General features: G+C 34.9%; 1 protein-coding gene across 1 annotated transcript; it reads right to left on the bottom strand.

Annotated features, from left to right (window-relative positions):
• Nucleotides 1–19828: 19828 nt before the first annotated feature.
• LOC131162729 (phytosulfokines 3-like) lies at nt 19829–20254 on the bottom strand. Its single transcript, XM_058119334.1, has 2 exons — nt 20096–20254; nt 19829–19957 (listed from the first exon to the last, which is right to left on the bottom strand). The coding sequence occupies exons 1-2, from the start codon at nt 20198–20200 to the stop codon at nt 19829–19831; spliced, it is 234 nt and encodes a 77-aa protein (XP_057975317.1). The 5' UTR covers nt 20201–20254.
• Between the last annotated feature and the right edge of the window lie 1510 nt (nt 20255–21764).

The following is a 21764-nucleotide window of genomic DNA, read 5'->3' as shown; positions in this document are numbered from 1 at the left end:
TTGAATTCAATACAAGTTTAGGCACCTGGACTCACAGGGGTCAGTCGCCTAAAGTGCTTTTGTCTGCTTGTCAATCGCCTGAACTGACATGGTTAGCCGCCTGACAACTTTGACCACCCTTAAGTATTTTGGTGATAACATTTTCTACATTACTCCAAATTGGACATTCTTGGTATCAATAGAAATCTAAGAGAAAATCTCACAACTTTCATGTTGAATACATTTTAAGAGAAGGAGCTTTTGATAGAGAAAAATATATATCAATGTTGATATGGAAAAAAATAACAAAATTTGGAAAATCCTATTTTGGTGTTTTTCATTCCAAAAATAATTTTAATCTTTTTGAAATAACTTTTGACCTTATAAAAATATTTTTAAAGTATTTTAAAGGGTATCTAGCTCCAAGTAATTAATTTAAGAGTTTCATGTATCCATATTGAAATCGTTTGAAGTACTTACATAAAGGCTTCTTAAGACTTTGACATTCTAAGCACTTAAGTCTTCATGCTTTTCCATCTCTTGAGTCTATCCTGACTTCCAACTTCAATTTAATTTAAGCTTCATCAAATCATCTTTGAATCCATGCTTTAATATTATAAGCTTTATGAGATCTTCTTTTTTTGGAGTATAAGCTTTCAATAATCCTTGTGTGCACTTGACCTTGTATTCACATACTTGAGTCCTGAAATATCACAACTTAACCAAATATGTTAAGTTCCTCTAATTTGTTATCATCAAAACAAGATTTTAAGCCTTGTAAGGACAACAATCAATTTCTTCTGTTGCATCAACACACAACCAAGCCCTTTGTGTGACGCATCACTATAAATTACAAAACTTTATTCTCCCAAAGGTATTGTCAAAACAAGTGCAGTGATAAGTCGTTGCTTTCCAATCAAACTTCACACTTTTCATGGTCAAATTTGTCAAAGGACCTAAAAATTTAAAGAATCCCTCTACAAACTAGCAATAGTATCTTGCCAATCCCAAGAAACTCCTTACTTCCTACACATTTTTCGGTCTTTCTCAGTCCACTATCACCTCAATCTTGCTCAGATCCACAAAAATGCCACCCCTGGATATCACGTGTTTGAGGAAAGTGACTTGCTCAAATCAAAACTCACACTTCTTGAACTTTTGATACAACCTTCTTTCTCTCGGTACTTGAAGAACTATCCTCAAATGGTCCTCGTGCTCTTTAGAGCTCTTTGAATGTATCAAAATATCATCGATAAAAACCACAACAAACTGATCCAGGTACTGATGGAAAACCGTATTCATCAAGTCCATAAATACAAAAAAAACATTCGTCAGTTTGGACGACATAACCAGAAACTCATAATGGCAATACCAAGTCTGGAACACTGTCTTTGGAACATCCTCCGCCTTGACCTTCACCTAATGGTACCCAGATCAAAGATCAATCTTAGAGAATAATCGTGTTCCCTGGACCTAGTGAAACAGATCATCAATATAGGGAAGAGGATACTTATTCTTAATTGTTACTTTATTTATCTCCTTGTAATCTATACACATCCTTATCGTCCCGTCTTTCTTTTTCACAAAAAATGCTGGCGCTCCCTAGGGTGACACACTGGGTCAAATAAATCCTCTGTCCAACAAATATTGCAACTGTTCTTTCAATTCTTTCAATTTCATTGGGGTCATTCTGTATAGAGCCTTAGAGATCAATGTCGTCCCTGGAGGTAAATCAATCACAAACTCAACTTCTCGATCAAAGGCAATCCCAAAAAATCCTCTGGAAGCACATCAGGAAAATCCCTCACTATCGGGATATCTTCTAACTTTAATTCCCCTATCGGTGCTTCTTTCACATAAGCCAGGTACCCCAGGCATCCCTTTAGAAGAAACCTCCTTGCCTAAATAGCTGATAACATCTATGGTGAGGAGTGCACGCGTGTCCCCACATATCGGTATTACTACTCCCCTAGAGGTCTAAAAACTACCTTTTTCTTATGGCAGTCAATACTAGCATAGTTGGCAGCTAACCAGTCTATCCCCAGAATCATGTCGAACCCATGCATATCGAGAACCACCATATTAGAAGGCAGCGACCTTCCTTGAATACTGATCGAAAAATTTCTAAGTACCCTCCTACGCACTGCTATGGTCCCCGTCGGTGTAGCCACTGATAAACTAACATCCAGTGGTTGAGTTTTTATCCCACATAAATTAACAAACTCCTAAGCCACAAATGAATGTGTTACCCCCGAATCAAATAAAACAGTAGATTTATATGACATAATATAAATGATACCTGTCACCACGTCACCTACGGCCTCTATGTCCCTCGGGGTTAGTGAATAGACCCGCGTCGAGGCGATATTCCTTTATTGGTCACCTCAGGGTGCTAGGTAATTTCCTCGGTACAGCTAGGGAGTAGGCGCACAACTCGGGGGTGCATGACAATCCTGTGCCATATCGTCTTGCCATCCGCATTAGTAGCAGGTGACTACCCCAGCCCGACACTCTCCTAAATGTCTCCTATAGCATCGAGGGCAAGTAGAAGGTGTTGGATTGCCCTAAGGAACTCTGTGTCCCCCCTACCTTTCGCTGGCTCACATCATGTCTCCTCCACTGGCCCTAACTAGTGCTCACCTAAAAACTAGAAGGTGCAGGCCTCTTCCTTTTACTTTGTCCTCCTATACCCCTCTACCGACTGGCTTTGGCTACGATGGCTTTATCCACCAGCTCAGAAAAATATCATATCTGCAGAACCGCCACCTGCTCATACACCTCCTGTCTCAGCCCTCTTTCAAATTTCTTTGCCTTCTTGAACTCATCAGTGACCATGAATGGGGCAAAATGAGATAGCTCCACAAACCTAGTTGCATACTTTGGCACTGTCAGTTGTCCCTGAGTCAGATTCAAAAACTCCTCCATCTTTGCATCTCTGATGGAGGTGGGAAAATAGCGGTCGAAAAAGATCTCCTTAATCCTTCCCCAAGTCAGGGCTATTGGTATAGGTCTCTGCTCCTCTAGGAGCTTCATTGCAGACCACCAAGGCTTAGCCTCCCTTATTAGTCTGAACGTGGCATACAGAACTCTATGCTCGTTGGTGCAGCATAGTACTGTCAAGATCTTTTCAATCTCCTATATCTAGTTCTCTGCCATAATTGGGTCTACACTTCCTGAAAATCCCAGAGGATTCCTCTAGGTGAACTACTCTATAGTGTAGGCCTGATCCACTGGAAGGTGACCCTGCTCCCTAGAATTCCGTGCTATCTCAGTCATCACCTGTTAAGTAATACTATGTAGGACTGCATCAGAATCGCTACTGCCCATACTAGAAGGCCCCGCATCGTCACCACCTCCAACATGAGCATGGCTATTTCCAGGGTCCATCCCTAAAAATAGAACAAAAACAATTTTAGAATTCTAATTTCTTAATGTGAGGAGCACTATCATCAATCTAAGGAAACAATTTAACACCCACAAAAATTTTGGCCTTTTTTCCACCCACTAACATCCCAAGTCTCAGTCTCTCTGCTCAGAAGCGAAACCGTTGATGGTTTGTCATAATTTTCCTAAAACCTTCGTCGCAAGAAAATAATAGAAAACCATCAATGGATTTCCGCTTCTAGGCTTCATAACCAAAACCCAAGATTCTATTTAGCTTCCAATAATGACTTGCTAGATTCTTACTCTACCCATTTCCTACCCTCGTCAAGATCCATTCCTATACTCTGGTATTGTATCCACTTAAGTCTACAGAACCTAACAACCTAGGCTCTGATACCAAGTTGTGACGCCCTAATTTTTCAACCATATATATATCCATACATCTCTATTACCATAATATCATCATCAAAGTTAATGCAGTGGAGAAACATAATACTTTTAATCCTTATGTACAATACCAAAGTTCTAGAGTCTCCACAGAAATACATATAACTCCCAAAAGTCCAACTGATATCCCAAGGATTATACAACATATCCCCACTCCCTAAAATAAATACACATACCCTGAACTATAGGAGCTGCGTCACCTCTATCTTGAAGCTCACTCTACTTGGCTTCCTGAATTTTCTAAAATATTTAAAATCTTTAGGGTGAGACACCTCTCAGTAAGTGGGAATAAATTATTATTAGTGTGTGGCAAATGAGTTTTAGTTTATCATAACACACCCATATAAATATTAATTTAATAGCGAAATCATGAAACTGTACTCATATTCATATAAATGTATACACATTTGCATCCATATTTTTCTTGAAAATATGATCATACTCAATAAATATTTCTGTGTACAAATAACATATCTCTCAAAATATAATCATATGAGTGTATCATGTCTGTATGAGGAACTCATTTATATCAACGTCATGTAATTACCGCACATGATCGGGTTGTGCGGCACAAAAGTGGGACCTAACCGTGGCTAGCCTACCAGGTTAAATCAAAATACCTTGTCTATAGTACGATTGGCCCACCACAGCATGGTATGGACCCAAGGGCGATCAACATCTCTCTGTATGCTCAATCGACCTCCATTACTAACACGCTCCCCGAGCAGTGTGGTTGCACTAACTCAATCACTAGCAATGGTACCGTACTCATATCATTAACCAATCGGGTTCTCATTTCCACCACTCAGTATATATAATAATAACTTTCCAAAAGCTTTCATTTCTCATAGCTAGACACAAGCTCAAGAGTATCCATGTGTAAATAACACATCTCGTCAATAACTAATGGCAGTTCTTCATATTTCATCATGTCTGTGTATATCTCATTTTAACATATCAATGAAATTCACATCTATATATATATATATATATATATATATATATATATATATATATATATATATCACATTTCATTATATCTGATAAAACTAGTTTGTATATATGTCATCTCAACATATTTGTATATAACTCATATCATTAAATTAGTGTAAAACATATTTGTACATATCTCATATCAACATATCTATTTAAAACATATCTTTTTTTATCTCAATATAAATCACGTCTCATCATATAATATATTTACATATTCATTTTGCAGTAATCAAAATCCTTTCTCATGCCACACAAGTTTTTCAGTAATATTTAACAATATAATAATTATCCAATAAAACATAGGATAGTCCTAAAACAATTATTTCTTATATGCCTGATAAGTCATAATATCTCATATAATATTTTCATATCATACTTTAATTTAATCATTTAATTTTCAGAAATTTCTGACATAATTTAATTCCCCTTACCTAGTTACTAAGAACGTGCTTGCAAGGATCCTAAACTGACGCCCGCGGAGTTCACACAAATCCATGTATTCACATGCCTAGGTTTAATTAGCTCTATCCTGAAATTATAATTATTTTAACATTTCCTTGACCCACATACTCCAATTAACCGATTAGATTCTAACAAAAAACGTGAGTATGATACACTTCCCATTTTTAAATTTAACTTTTAACATATTTAAAAACACCAATATAATCAAATTCCCACAGTTTAATCTAATTCTAAAATATTCCCAAAATTCTAATTTAATCAAATCCCTATAATTTAACTTAACTCCAACATATTCCCTAAAAATTCTATTTAATCAAATCTCTACAACTTAACTTAGTTCCAAAATATTCCCCAAAAATCTAATATAATCAAATCTTACAGTTTAATTAAATCTCAGGAATATTTCCAAAAATCTAATATAATAAAATATTAAAATTTAATCGAATAATTTTTAAAACAACAAACATAATTTATTCTTCTCACCTTAGCCTTGGAGTGGTGCCTAGGATCCCCAAATCAAAAATCTACTCGATTAACTTGCTCAGAATCGAAGTTGGGACCTCGTGGTGGTGTTTGATCGTCGATTCGGCTGAATATTTGAGAGAGAGAGAGAGAGAGAGAGAGAGAGAGAGAGAGAGAGAGAGATTATCTTATCCTAGGAGTGGTATCTATGATGCCCTAATCACGAATCCACTCTTGTTAAAATGTTGGTGGCCGAGAATGGAACCTAGTGGTATTTTCCATTCTTCAATTGATTGAAAATTGGGGAAGAAATTGAGGAGAGAGAGAGAGAGAGAGAGAGAGAGAGAGAGAGTGGTTGAGGAGAGAGGAAGAGAGACAGCATGATGAGAGAGGGAGAGAGCTAAAATCGAATTTGTGGGGGGGTACTCCAATTGAAAATTTCAATTGAATCTTCCTTCAAGAAGATTCATATATATATATATATATATATAACTTAATAATAATAATAATAATAATAATAATAATATTATTATTCTTATTATTATTATTATTATTATTATTATTATTATTATTATCATTATATTCATATTATATACATATATATTATATTATTCATTTAATTAATTCAATTTAATCATAATTAATTAATTAAATTTTTTTTTTTTAAGATCATTCCACTAATCTTGTATAACTATTTTTGGGATTGTTATAGAAAAACTCATGTTGCCACACACTGATAATAATATGTTTCGTCTTATTGAGATGTGTCTCACTTCTATAATCTTTAACATTTTAGAAAATCCCAGAAATCAGACCTAAAGTTCTCTAGGGCAGGGGTGGATAGTATTTTGTTCAAGGTAAGATATTGTGAGACAGTGATGTATATGAGTATACTTTTTGTATTTTTGGGATGTATTACGGATTTTTGGGGATTCGTGTATGTATTTTCGGTGACAGTAGAACTTTGGTATTGTATTTGGAATTTATATGTTTATGCTCTACTGTGTTGTGTAAAATGAGTTTTATGGATAGGTGTACCTGGTACCCCACTTTGGATATTAGGAGGTCATAGTTTGGTAACAAAGCATATTTATGGTAGAATTTCACAGGGCGTCACAAACATGTTCATCTCTACCCCAGTTTTCTAGCTCCTGATTCTGATCATCACAATCTTGAGTATGCTTTACCATAGCCTTCTCATCAAGGGCTACATCTCTACTGATCACCACCTTATTTGCCTCTAGATCCCACAACTTATACCCATTCACACCTTTTGGATATCCCAAAAAAATGCAATGCTTGGATTTTGGGTCAAACTTCAATCTCTCCTCACTAGACACATGAACATATGCTAGACACCTAAATACTTTAAATCCAAAGTAGTCTCCTGCATTTCCCGTCTAGACCTCTTCTTCCACTTTACCCCCTAGTGATGCCCTTGGTGATTGGTTTATCAGAAAACTTGTCATACTAACTGCCTCGGCCCAGAAGTTCTTCGGTAGCCCTACATTAAGTCTGAGACACTAAACTCACTCATCCAGACTTCGGTTCATCCTTCAACCACACCGTTTTGCAAAGGTGTCCAGTGAATAGTAAAGTGTCTCTTAATGCCCTGCTTCTCACAAAACTCCATAAACTGAGAATTAGCGTACTCGGTCTCATTGCCTAACCTCAGATATTAAATTCTCCTCCTCGTCTAGTTTTCTACTTCTGTTTTCCACAACTTGAACTTGGAAAACGTATCAAACTTGTGCCATATGAAGTAAACCCAGACTTTCCATGAGTAATTGTCAACAAAACTTGCATAATACCCATGTCCACCCTTTGATGCTACTCTAACCGAACCCCAAACATTGGAATGTATATTGTGATGACCCAAAAATATATATATATGATTAAAGTACAATAATAATAAAATAATAAAAATAGTCATTAAGTTAATATCAATACAGAAGTGTTTTTCTGTAGGATCCTTGATTCCATGTTTGATACCTAAGAAAGACCTTGTCTTAGCGAGTGCTCAGAGACCATTGCGGCTCAGTCGCTCCCTGGAGGTCGGCCTGGTCAAAATGGAATTTCATAGGATAAACAGGATAGACACTATTTGTACACGTAAATAAGTATATATACATAAAATAGTGTTTTGACAGACATAATTTGTCGAAATACATAATAAGATAATAATAATATAGGTATCATATGTGGGGCCCACAAGACTATGTGGGGTCCACATGAGTCCCGGAGCTACAAGACACTATTTATATACGTAAATAAGTACATAAAAAAATGTTTTAACTGATATAATTTGTAGAAATATATGACAAAATAATAATAATAATAATATAGGTATCCTATGCGGGGCCCACAAGACTGTGTGGGGCCCACATGAGTCCCGAAGCCGTATGGAGGTTTTCACAAGTCTCAAAGCTATGTAGGATGCATAAAATCGTATAAGAGTTATTCGAGTTACGTAGGATCCATTCGGGTCTCGAAGTTGTGTGGGGCCCACAAGACCATGTGGGGCCCACATGAGTTTTTAAAATTTAAATTTAATTCTTGTTCAAAAATAAATAATAAAATAAATAAATACTAAAAGTAGTTTAAAATTAATAACAATGATAATAATAATGATAATAATGATTAGAAAAAAATAATAATAAAATAATAGAATAATTAATTAAGTTATTGATTAATTAATTAGGTAAGTAATTAATTAAATAAAAAATTATTTAGTGGGATTGGTGGCAAGCACTCCCACATGACCTCCATCCCTATCCCATACACAACCCATACCTTGCCCATTCTTTAATTTTTAATAATTATAATTTCACCCATCTCCCCACACTTTTACAAATTCCATTTCTTCCCCAAAATTTTCCTATAAATAGGGAGCTCTCAACCTTCATTTTTCACAACAATTTTCCAAGGAAGAGAAGGATTAGTGAGTGAAAGAATTTGTGGTGGAGAGAGAATTTTTGAATAAATTCTCAATCACCCACTTTTTCCGATCTCATTTCTTAAAGATAATTATTATGTTCGTAGCACACGGTAAAAGAAGAAGGTAAGTAAATTTTGATTATGTTAGTTTCTTTTTATTTTAAATTCATACCCGAGTTTATTTTGTACGTAAATTTTAATTATGTCAATTAGTTCCACAAAATTTTCATGAGTTTATTTTCACGCATATTTAATTATACCAGTTCTATCTTTAATATACTTGCATCTATTTTTGGGTTAAGAAATGTTCCAATCCCCTCAGGTAAATTTTCAACATTTCTTTCTATTCAAAAATAAAATTATATATATATTTTTAACACAAAAATTGTGTGGCATGAGTTTATTTCTACGTTACATTTTTTTATGTAAATATGAGTAAAGATGAGATTTTCACGATATTATTTTAAATTGCATAAATGATAATAAGATGATTTTCAAACCCCTTATGGCAACGAAAGTTCAAAGTTACAGATGCTCGGTACCGTAACTTAAAGTTTATACGGATCAGAGTGCACCCACACTGTTTACAGAGTGGTTATTTATGTTAATGGATTTCTCCTGAGTGCACACCTGGTTCCGGACCAAGACTTAATAAGGAAAATCTCACTTAAAGTTTACGTACGTTGATTTAGTTTGGTCGGCCAGCCAGCTAAGTCCAGTCTTCGGACCGCACAACCCAGTCATGGGGGTAAACATGACTTACGGCAAACAGGCCTAAGGGTGGGTTTTTATAATATATGTTTATACATATTTAATTACGTGTACAAAGTTACTAATGATTTGAAGGAAAAGTGTAAGTTTACGTGAAAATGATCATTTTGGTGCTTAAATGACGATCTAAGGAAAACGTATAAGGAAAAGTATATGTATGTTTATCATTAAATATTTTTACAGTTTTAAAGTTAAAAGTTTAATTTAACAGTTATAGTATATGATTATAAAAATTTACTGTTGAAATTGATGACAAAAGTTTTATGCAGGAATTTTTAAATTTATGTTTATTCTAAAAGCAGTCTTGAAGTTATAGTATTAAATATTGTTTTACGAAATTCTTTAAAAGCTCATTTTGGCCACACACTAATAATAATCTTATTTACTTACTGAGCGTCGTCTCACTCCAATCATATTTTATTTCAGATAACTCTGAAGGACATGTCGGAAATCAGGCTTAGCAAGCATGCGGGTGGGGATTAGAAAAATAAAGATTTATTTAGAAACATTAGTATGATTTCAGATATTTACGTTTGTGTAATTTTCTTCATTTGAAATAAGTGATTGTAACATGAATAATTAGCGCTCTGGTTTGAATAAAATTGAGTTTATTTGCTTCCGCTCTAAATTAGTATTAAAAAGTTAATATCCCAGGCCCCTCGGGGTCGGGGTGTTACATATATAGTTAAGAATGTCTTCAATCTTATGAATATCTAGTTTAAACTTTGCCCTATTTTGTTTTCTGAGAACACAAATCTTGTAAAAATCCAGCTGATATGATTTTAGATCTTTCAAGAGTTTCCTCTTATGTAATTTATTCATACCATGTTCGTCCATATGCCCGAGACGCATATGCTATAAGACAACTTCATCAGATATAACATTTACTGCTGCAGCTCCACCTACAATAGTAGTTCCTTACAATGTGTAGATATTCACTTCTAGCTTTTGCCCTTTCATCACCATCATATGACCTTTCCATACTTTCATAACCCCACCTTCGAACTTGTAATTGAAACCATTACATTCTAAGGTGCCAAGTGATATCAAACTTTTCCTTAACTCTAGTATATGTCTTACATTTCTCAAGGTTCTCACAGCACCATCAAACATTTTTATTTTAACATTTTATATGCCAATGATCTTACAAGAAACATCATTACCCATGACAACTAAACCTGAACTTACTAACCTGTAGGTGCTGAATCACTCCTTATTTGGAGTCATGTGGAAAGTACATTTCGAGTCAAGTATCCATGAGTCCATAAAGTTATCCGACCCCAATGAGACTGTAAAAACATTACCATCACTGCAAACTGAATCTCCTTCGTGAGCCACATTTACTAATTTTGAAGTCACTTCATGCTTTTCTGCATTACCCTTCTTCCAATCCTGACACTCTGGTTTCACATGGCCCTTTTTACCGCATTTATAACACCAGATATCCTTCTTCTTCTTGGATTGAGAACGGGATTTCTTACTTGATCCATATTTGGATTTTCCTTTGCCACACTCATTGTTGCCCCTCACCATAAGTCCTTCTCCTTCATCACATATTTTCAACTTTTGATGAAAATTCAGATAGACACTTGTTACCTCTTCTAAATCAAGAAACTCTTCCCCCCCCCCCCCCCCAAAGTAAAAGTGGTAACTAAATTTTCATAAGTATGAGTCGCCAACCAGGAGTTTAGCAACATCAAACCCCTATCATCTTCATCAAACTTAACATTAACCCGTATCAAATCACTTATGATTTGATTAAATGCATTGATACGTTGATCTAAGTTTGATCCTTCAACCATCTTAAGCCAATAAAGACGCTGCTTAAGAAAAAGTTTATTATTGAGTGATTTGGACATGTAGCGACTTTCTAACTTTCGTCATACAATCATTGGAGATTCCTCCTCCATCACATGGTAGAGTACTTCATTGGCCAAACACAAGCGTATTATAGAAACGACCTTTGCCTCCAATTATTTCCAAGTTGCCTCATCCATTCCATCTGGTTGAATGCCAAGTAAGGCCTTAGCCATTCCTTATTGCAAAAGTATATTATTAACCCTCCTCTGCCTCCATTGAATTTAACAATGTCAAATCTTGCAGAAGTCAATCTCAACGACATGGCAACAATCGCTCTGATACCAATTTGTTGTGGAAATTGAGTATAGGATACACAATGGAATAATTAAACTTGCAACAAATAATGAAGCACCAAGAACATTAATTCATACTCAACCAAAATATTTGAAAGCATGTAAAGAACACAACACAAAAGTTTATGTGGTTCAGCAAAGCCTACATCCATGAGAGCAATCAGCTCAAACTTCACTATGAAAATGGGAATATACAATAGACTTCTCACAATGATTTCACTTCTTTCAAAATAAGCCCAAAAGAACCTATATAACAACCCCCTTAGAGGTTTCCCTCCAAATACCCAACCACCCCAACATTTATATTCAAATTTTGAATTTCTTCTCGCAACCTAGATGCACTTGTTGACGAGTACATGACACTTGTTGACAAGCTATAGAAACTGACTTGTTGACTAGAACAGGTGACTCATTGACGAGTCTTTGAATTTCAGATTTCTTGCTCTTGGTATCTTAGACTTTTTGCAACTCAAGGCCTCTTGGTATCTACTTTTCAACGAGTCTTCTAATGCAACTTGAGAAGACTTCAAAGAAAATGTTTTTCCTCCTTTGTTTGTGAATCTCACCAAGTATAAGAGCCACACACAAATACAACACATACGAATCTCCACTCTCCGTAAACTTGTGCACCTTTGGCAATGCAGTGTATCCAGACTAAAATGTTGTAAAGTAATAGTGTTGTGGAATTTGAAGAAAAAATAACTTGAAATTTATACTTTGAAGCAGTTTGATACTTGGTGACATTGTATCACTACTTATTATTTTTATGATAGCCCTAGTATTCTTGAGAAAGCATATATGCAAATTTTGTGCTTGTTGATCCTAACTATGCAAAAAATAAAAAGGATGATCCCCTCTCTGATTTTGGAGAATTCTCAGAGCAAAGGGATTGGTATCGATGATGACATTGTGGAAATGAATGGAGATAGCCATCCCACATCAAATGCTAGTTTTCCCTTTGTAGCACCACTAGTGGGAGGGAAAAGGGGGTGGTCTAAAATACAAAGAATTGATAAGGAATTTAAGGATAGCATATCTTCTAGTGCTAAATGGAGTAACCACGATAGCGACCATTGCAATCCACGACGACAAAAAAAAAGAAGATAATTTATGCTCTCCACAAAAGAAAATGGAGAATGTTTTGTCAGGTGATGTGGTTCAAAAATGGAAAGAAGCTATCAAAGCTATTCTTGAGCACAAATCACTCGCCCTAGGTCCATTCACCCATGATCGAAGTAGAGTGTCAGAATTTCGATCACGTAATGGGTGCAGGACTTGATTGAGCAAAGTACAGAGACTTCAATGGTGCTTATCATTCCTCAAAATGCGATAAATTTTGATAAGGATCATGTCCCTATTAACATATTATTTTCTAAGAAGAAATATGTTCCAAGTGATGATGTCATGACAACAATAGAACCTTTAAGCAGTGAGAATAATGTCATGGATATGGTGAGACCATTCTCTTATTTGGAGCATACTCATTTGGTGACATATTGACACACGCTACCATAGGTACCTTCTCAAACCTATACCATTTAATATGTAATAATTAAGGTATGATTGTTTGGTGCTATGAAAATTTTTTTTATTTTTTATTTTTATTTTTTATAGATGAGAATACTTCCAAAAGTCTTGCTTCGAAGAAGGAAAAAATAGCTCAGGAAGCTAAGCAAACCAAGCTTGTAGAAGATCGAAATTCATCTTACCATCCTAGTCAATATGCCTCTAAAGTTTTTGCTGAGGTGATTCGATACATGGGGAATGGACTTTTAAATGAGCTAAAAGCTAATCTCCATAAGGCTGTTCAGAAGATATATGAAGACGATGCTCCTTTTGTATACCAAGTCATTTATCAACTCAAGGGTGACACTTCTGCTTTGAAAACAATAGTTAATGCTTATATGCACCCTATAGAGGTCTAGCTTTAAGTGGGAGTTGAGCTCAATGGGTGCATATGCAGGGTGGGGAATTGATTGATGATTGAATTTATAGGGGAAGGAGGAGCAAAGAGAAGGCAAATATATCTCATCATGAGTTCTCTTTTTTCTTTTATTTATTTTTTTTGTTGGGTTATCTACACTTTGTGACTTTGGGTGCATTAATTGAAGATTACCCTTTTGGAATAAAAAAAAAAAATGTGTATTACTAAAAATGGAATAGGATTTGTGTTGGAATTGGTGTGATCCCAAGAGGGGGGTGAATTGGGTTTTAAAAATATTTCAGCTAATTTAAACATTTACACTGATTCACCATAGTTCATATCTCATTTAACTCAAATGTGTGTATATAAATAATTGTAACAATGAATACATAAGCATGCACAAATAGAAATTTAAGTGCAAAAATTTAAATGAGATTGAGAGAGAGAAAGAGAGAGAGAGAGAGAGAGAGAGAGAGAGAGAGAGAGAGAGAGAGAGAGAGAGAGAGAGAGAGAGTGAGTGACGCACAATTTTGTTATCGAGGTTCGGCCAAATGAGCCTATGTCCCCGCCTTGGGCATATCCCCCAAGGATTACACTATCTCTGTTCACTTAAATAGGCAGAGCAGAAGTTGTTAGAACCTTTCCTTACAGGGCAACGTAAACCCCAGGTCAATTACAAGGCTGAGCCCAATTTGTCATCCTTACGAGGTAGAGACTCCCCAATTCAATTTCCAAGTTGAACCCAACCGGTCTCACTTACGGGGTTGAGACTCACCTATTCAATTTACGGGATGAACCCAACCGGTACAATAAAAATCATTTTTCGTACAAAATAATGCTTCTAAAAATACAAGCAGAGATGTACACATTAAAAGCTCAAATATATGCACTTTAATATAATATGAAGTTTTGCTCAATAGAGAAAGAATTGTTCTTCAAATAATTTTTGCACAAATAAATTTATATGAATATTTATAAATGAGAAATATGTTCTCCAACAAAGATTTTAGCAAATAAAAATATTTGGAGAATCTAGAATTTAAGCTCAAGAAAATATTTGTACAATAAGTGATTTCTTCCAAAAATATTTATCAAGAAAAATAATCGGAAAAATCCGTAAAGCAACTCTCAAAAATAATTTTGTCAATAAGCACAAGTGAGCTTATGAATCTTTACAATGAGTTGTGCAAAGATTCACAATGCCATAAAACAATTTCTCCATAAGAATATTTATCAAAGAAATTATGGGAGACACCATAGGCAAAGAAATTATGGGAGACACCATAGGCATACTCTCCAAATGATTTTGAAATAAAAGCTTGAGCGAGAGTATATGCTATGGATACAAACTAAATGCCCAAAATAAAAATACTTTCTTCTAAAAATATTTTTCAAAAGAAAGATTGAAGAGAGTATGAGAGAGTTTAAAATATTTTACCCCAAAGAAAAGATTTTTGCATTAAAAATAGTTTTGGGGGAACTTTGATAAAAATTAGTCCAAAAGATTAAAGAGAAAAAATTGACTAATCAAAGTTACTAATTAAGCAAATGAGAGGGGTATATATAGACTCTGGAAAAAATATGACTGTTGGGGACACGCTTGGTATTTTACAGATTGTTTAATGAAAAAATTAAGCTTAATTAGTGCTGAAAAATAACCCAACCTGAGAGGTTCGGTCAACCATAGAAAAGGTTCAGTCGACCACTTTTGTAAGTTCGGTCAACCAGGGAAAATTTGAACTAAAAATATGGTCGACTGTCTCAGGGCGATTCTGAACCCTTCACAGGTTTGGTCGACCATGGCTTGGGTTCGATTGACTGCTTATATGGTTCAATCGACCAATGCTAACTTGAACTACATTGTTTGGTCGACCAAGTAGTTGGCATGTCAAACACTTAATAGTTCGGTCAATCGAGGGAGATACGTTAAAAACAGAACTGTCGACCGAGCGAAGTCAATATGTTGACTTCGGACCTGTTCAGTCAACCGAGGCAAATTGTGCATGATGGGGTCGGTCGACCGAGGGAAGGTCAAAGTTTGACTTCGTGTGTGAACAGTGTTTTGGTCGACCGTGGTAGTATTATACAGAAGCGATCAGTCTACCGAGAATATATATTTTTCATATTCGACTGGATCAGCTATATATACTTGCATGTAATGCTTTAATTTCTTAATAGAGAAAAGGAGAGCTAAGCATATCTTTTCTATAAGTGAATAGTTCAACTCAACTCCGGTAAGAGTTATGCTAAAGTAATATAAGGCTTTCTCTTCTCCTTCTTCATTTTCTTGTGCAAGAAATGCCCCCAGGGACTTTTGTTAGAATTGGTGTATTCCCAAGAGGGGGTGAATTGGAATTTAAAACTTTTTCTCCTAGGATAATCTAAACACCAGTATATACTCAACCTAGGGTCAGTCTATGCAATTTCCAAATGCGTAGATAAATATAATGAGGAAATTAAGTCATACGCATCATTCACCCGTAACATACATGTGCGGTAAATATAAAATGCGTAAATGTAAGTGAACACACGAAATGTTATCGGGGTTCGGCCAACTGTGCCTACGTCCCCGCTTCAAGCTCGCAAGCTTGAGGATTCCACTAATAGCTCACTTAAAGGTGGAGCGGCACCGTTTACAACCAGGTCAAATTAACACAGGGCTGACCTCAACCTTAACCAAGTCAATTAGAGGGGCTGACCTCAACCTACACACCTTAACAGGACGATGCACCTAACTTTCCTAACCGGGTCTAAACCAATCCGGGACTATTCCAAGGCTAGTCTCCCTCTTCAGGCCCGTGCCTGTAAATACAACAGTATTTAAAATACAATCAAATGGTACAATGAATAAGCTTTCAAGTAAAGCATATGTGTACCCAGATACGCGCAATCTCAAACACCACAGTATGATTCAATATGTAAGCTCAGCGTGGTCTAAATAGTTCAACACTCTAATGAATTTTATATCAGTGTAATGCGTACGTGAGAGTGTCAACCAGTATGATCTTTGTATCAAAATATGTGTTCAATCTAATAGCTCACACAAAGATACAAGCCAGACAATATATATGTATATTTCAATCAGTAGGATAGTTCAAGCATGTGAGTATTAAATGAAGTATAAGCTTGGTTTGTAAAAGATGCGTAATCTTTGTATTCAGAAAATAATATATGAGTGAAAGAATATTGCAACAAAGACCACTATCTCATAAACAAATATCTCTTCAAATGTATTTTTCAATATAAAGCACACTAAATATTTGAAGATGATTTTGAAAAGCTTTTGCAAACAAAATACTAAACGATCTTCTCAAAATATTGCAATGAAGATGCGAGCTTAGAAGATCTAACAAGGTCTTCTTAGGATAGACTTATCAACAAAGTCCCCTAAGAATCCTTGAGTTTCGCTCTCTAATAAAATCATGCCAAGCAAATACAACAAGGAGAGCAAACCTATTCAAGCACACTCAATCCACTTACAAATGATGTAGGCAATGATAGAAGGCAAGTATGAGTGATTTGAGTAAGAAAATGAGTAGTATAGGGTTTTTATTTTTCAAAGAATTTCACCCTAATCCAATCTGCTAATCACATGTTAATCTTTGCAAATGATTACATATATATAGCCATGGAAGGAAATATGACCGTTGGGGACCTATTGGGTATTGTTAGAAAAGATTAATGACATTTAAATCAATTTAACCCTATTTAAAATTATTTAACCCGCGGTAAAAATGGTGACAACCCGAGAGGTCTGGTCGACCAAAAATGTTTCGGTCAACCAAGACTCAAATGGCTCGGTCGACCAGGGAACTTTTGAACTGAAAGGCTTGGTCGACCGGAGAGGAAGATTTCCCAAACTTCCGAGGTTCAGTCGACCGGGCCTTTTTGAACTGCATGGTTCGGTCGACCAGACCGCTGGGAATTCTCCCGAGGACCCTCCGGTCGACCAGATAGTTGGAGTACAAAAGTGGTTGGTCGACCGGGAGGTTAAAATGTTGACTCCCAGGTGGTTCGGTCGACTGGGGTCAAATGAAGTACAGTGTCTCGGTCGACCGGGACCTTGGTCAACGGTTGACCCAAGTATGGTTCGGTCGATCAGGCCAAAAATAAACTGATTTGGCCGGTCAACCGAAAGTGTACCAAGTGTGCATTTCGGTCTCGTCTTGACACAATCAAGCCCTATTTAAGTGCCTAACAAAATATATGTGAAAGTGTGAGTATCCTAGGGGCATTTGGGGTCCAATTTAAAGACACCAAAAAGGTCCGGTGTCGGTCGACCGAAAACCCTAAGGTCTTTCTATGGTCATTTTCTCATATATGGTTTGTTTGAGCTTACGTAGTAAATCATACATGTGATGTGTGTGAGCTTATTACAAACCAAGTACCTACTTACTATTACAGACCAATTAAATATATTACAATATGGAATAAAACTTTGGTCTTCGGGCTTTACTTGACTTTGTGCACATCTTTATTTTAACATTCTTGAATCCTGCACAAAAACTCAAACACTCATTAAATACAATGAGTGTTTGTCATAATCAAAATCGGGCGTGACCAATAAGGTCAACAACTTTTCTTCTGCAGCAATGTATAGAAGCAACAACTTGCCAAGTATAGGAGCACCTAACACAGGTGGGTTAAGAAAATATTTATTTATGCTTTCAAAGCATTGTCACATGCTTCATCCCATTCAAATGGTATATCCTTCTTCATCAAGCGATTAAAAGGTTGACACCAACCAACTAGAGTTGAAATAAAGTGTCAAATATAAGTGAAATGACCTTATAAACTCTTCAACTCTCATAAATTCTTTGGCCGAAGCATCTTTTAAATGATGTCAATATTTGATTGGTCTATTTCAATACTGCAGTGACAAACAACGAATTTCAAGAACTTTCCTGATGTAATGCCAAAATCACACTTTTGAGGATTCATATTGAGCTGATACTTTCTAAGACAAACAAATATTGCCCTCAAATCTTGCAAATGATCTTTTTTGAACTTAGTCTTTACTACCAAGTCATCAACATTACATTCAATCTTCTTATGCATTATATCATCAATTCCCTTTTTTTTTTTTTTTTACATTGCACGTTAATAAGTGGCACCAGCATTCTTCAATCCAAAAGGCATTACCTTGCCGCAGTAAATTCCTTTTGGAGTTCAAAAAAGCCGTTAAGTACTTATCCCTTGCCAACATCCTTAATTATTTGACTGTAACCAAAGGAATCATCCATAAATGATAGTGCCTCATGTCCCTTTGCCGCATCAACCATAGTCACAGCGATTAGTAATGGAAAATCATTTTTTAATCAACAAATACTTATGTGAGTAAAGGCCAACTGAAGTGACCTTAATGGTGTTTAAGGCATGTTTTTGTTGTGGAAAATTATTTTTTGCTTTTACTTTGAGATCTTTAAATAATTTTAAAATTGCCACCCTATTTTTTAGACCTATAAAGCAATTAAAAGATATTTTAACTTTTCTATACAAATTTGAAATTTTAAAAAATAATATGATGCTATAATAATTTGAAAAGAATAAAAATGAAATAATTTTTATTTTCTACAAGTGTTGTATTAATTCTGCTAATATGGTTACTTCTTCACTATTTGTCATCCCCACAACTTTTCATTAGGCCCTTTCATTATTTTTACGATTTTTCAAAGTTTAGTCCCATTAATAAGATTAAAAAATCATAATAAAAGATATGCCTACGATTCCTCAATTTATTATGTTATTCTCTTCAAAGTAATCAATACAGTAACGCTAATAATAATGTTCATGTTTTAGAGAAGGGTTGGGGGTAGACTTGAGAAGATTTTATAGCACATGAAATATTACCTTAAAAGAAAAAAAAAAATAGTGAGAGACACAGACCTTCCTTAGGTCTGAAAAGAAGGAGACGATTCCTCAATTTACTATGTTATTCTCTTTAAAGTAATTAATAACAGTAACGCTAATGTTAATGTTCGTGTTTAAGAGAGGGGTTGGGGTTAGGTCTAAAAAGAAAGAAAATATTTAGTGTAAAAATTTTACTCGTGAAAAGGGGTTGATGGCTGAGATCAACTTTAAGAACTGTGATCTTAAGAAGAATGTAACCTTAATGGAGACTGCATATATCATAATATTGTTTCCAGAACAAAAACACAAGTACACAAACCCATTGTTAACACTGTAGGAGATTAATTACTAGAAAATACTGCAAATCACTACTGGCCTGAAATCCTAATAAAACATATCGTGAAACCACGACGACCCATTATTATTAATGCTTATCAGAACTCATGAGCACAGCTTCAAGGCTTTAATTTTTGACGCTGTAGATATAGTCCAGATGAAACCCCGGCGTCCTCCTGGCCAAGCACTCTTCCTTCCCTGCTCCTTCACACCCTGCTGCGTCACCCTCAACCACACCCTTCTCCGCTCCCAAGCTCTATTAATTAAAACAGAGAAAACAAAAGCCAAACCAAACCCAGATCAGAAAACATAGAGAGTACTAACAACAACAAATACATAAAGCAGGAAAACGGAAACAAAAACAGATTTACAGAGTGAGAAATAATGGGCATACTGATTCATGTTGGGTCTTCACCAGGGAAGGGTCAGGACGAGCGGCAGAGGATACAGTGAAGCAGAGGATAAGGGCTAACGCAAAGAGAGCTGTAAGCTTGGACATTGCTCTTTCTTCAGTGTAAACTGGTTATTGAGTGAGCGATGCAGTGTGGGGAAAGCAGAGAGAAGGCAAATATATATCTCATCCATGAGTCCTCTTTTTTCTTTTATTTATTTTTTTTGGTTGGGTTATCTGCACTCTTTGACCTTGAGTGTATTAATTGAAGATTACCGTTTTGGAATACAAAATGTGTATTGAATAGGACTAGGAAATTTTTAACTCGTGAAAGAGTTTGTGTAATTTCATTTAATGACGAGAAAGATACTGATAGACATTATCATGAATAAATTTTAAGTTGGTCATTCTTTATGATTTCATTTGGATAAAGATTACGTTTGACAGAAAGGAATCTATTTTTTATTATAGTTTCTTTCTACATCAATGCTATTAAATATAAATTTTATTTTAATATAATTAAAATTTTAAAAAAAATTTAAACATTATCAATGTGCATAATTAAATTTTCGTTATTACTTTTAAAAGATGCTATATTTACTTCTTAAATTTTATACTTATATTTACACGCTACTTATTTTTATTGTACTAATACAATTATATAATGTAGTTCGAGTAAGTGTAAGTCGAGAATATTTGTAGGGCTCATTTAAAATTTGAAAAATGTTTTTGAAAGGGAAGAAAAATTAAATCATGTGTGTCAAAATATGCATAAGCTTGGGACAGTCATCTTCATGAAATTTACAATGGATCGATGTCCTTATAAATTTGTAATTCACTAATCATAAAATATCGTAGTCAAATTTTATAATAAATATATTTTGATGTAAGTTTTAATGATTTGATTTTAATTCCACCTGGATTCAGAATGTCATTAATGCATTGCCTGAAATAACTTTGCTTTGACCATTGGGGTTTATTATATTTCTAATTGACTCCACAATAAATGTTTATCAGTAGTAACGTAAAATTTATTGGGTTAAAGTTACACAAACTTAATAGGTTTTCTAAAATATCAAATCAGTCAATATTGCACTAAATTGTGTTTCCTTTCTTTGGAGTACTTGAGAAATGTTATAGAAAATATTTATAGGACAACAATAAAACTAAATGAGTCCATTAAGAATAATTAGTCGTAAATTTATTTAATTTTGACCAATCAAATTAATTATAGATATTTATATAATTTTTTAATATCTACAACTGATTACAATGATTGACATAATTAAATTTTTTTTAACTAATTAAAATAAGCATATATATATATATATATATATATATATTAATTAATTGAAACTCCACCACCTGTTTGTTCAATTCTTTCTGTGACCTTCGATCCACCAATTGATTATTCATGGGTACAGTGCATGTTCAACGCCTTTTGTTTTCTCATTAATTATATACACATGTAAAGTTTTTTTTTCATCTTTGTTTGTTTGTTTGTTTGTTTGGTTTTTTCAAAATTTTAATTTTAGCGACTCGAAACGTATTTGAGCCATCTTATCTGTAAAAATATCCTCCTTCCTTCTCGAATTTGATAACCTTGTAAAAAACATTTGTGTGATTCTTTTAGAACATATTATTTTTTGTGCACTTTTTCATTCTAGAGTGT

The sequence above is a fragment of the Malania oleifera genome, chromosome 8 (genome assembly GCF_029873635.1).
Source record: "Malania oleifera isolate guangnan ecotype guangnan chromosome 8, ASM2987363v1, whole genome shotgun sequence".
Taxonomy (NCBI): Eukaryota; Viridiplantae; Streptophyta; class Magnoliopsida; order Santalales; family Ximeniaceae; genus Malania; species Malania oleifera.
The sequence above is the reverse complement of the archived record's forward strand: the minus strand, read 5'-3'. Positions and strand labels throughout refer to the sequence as shown.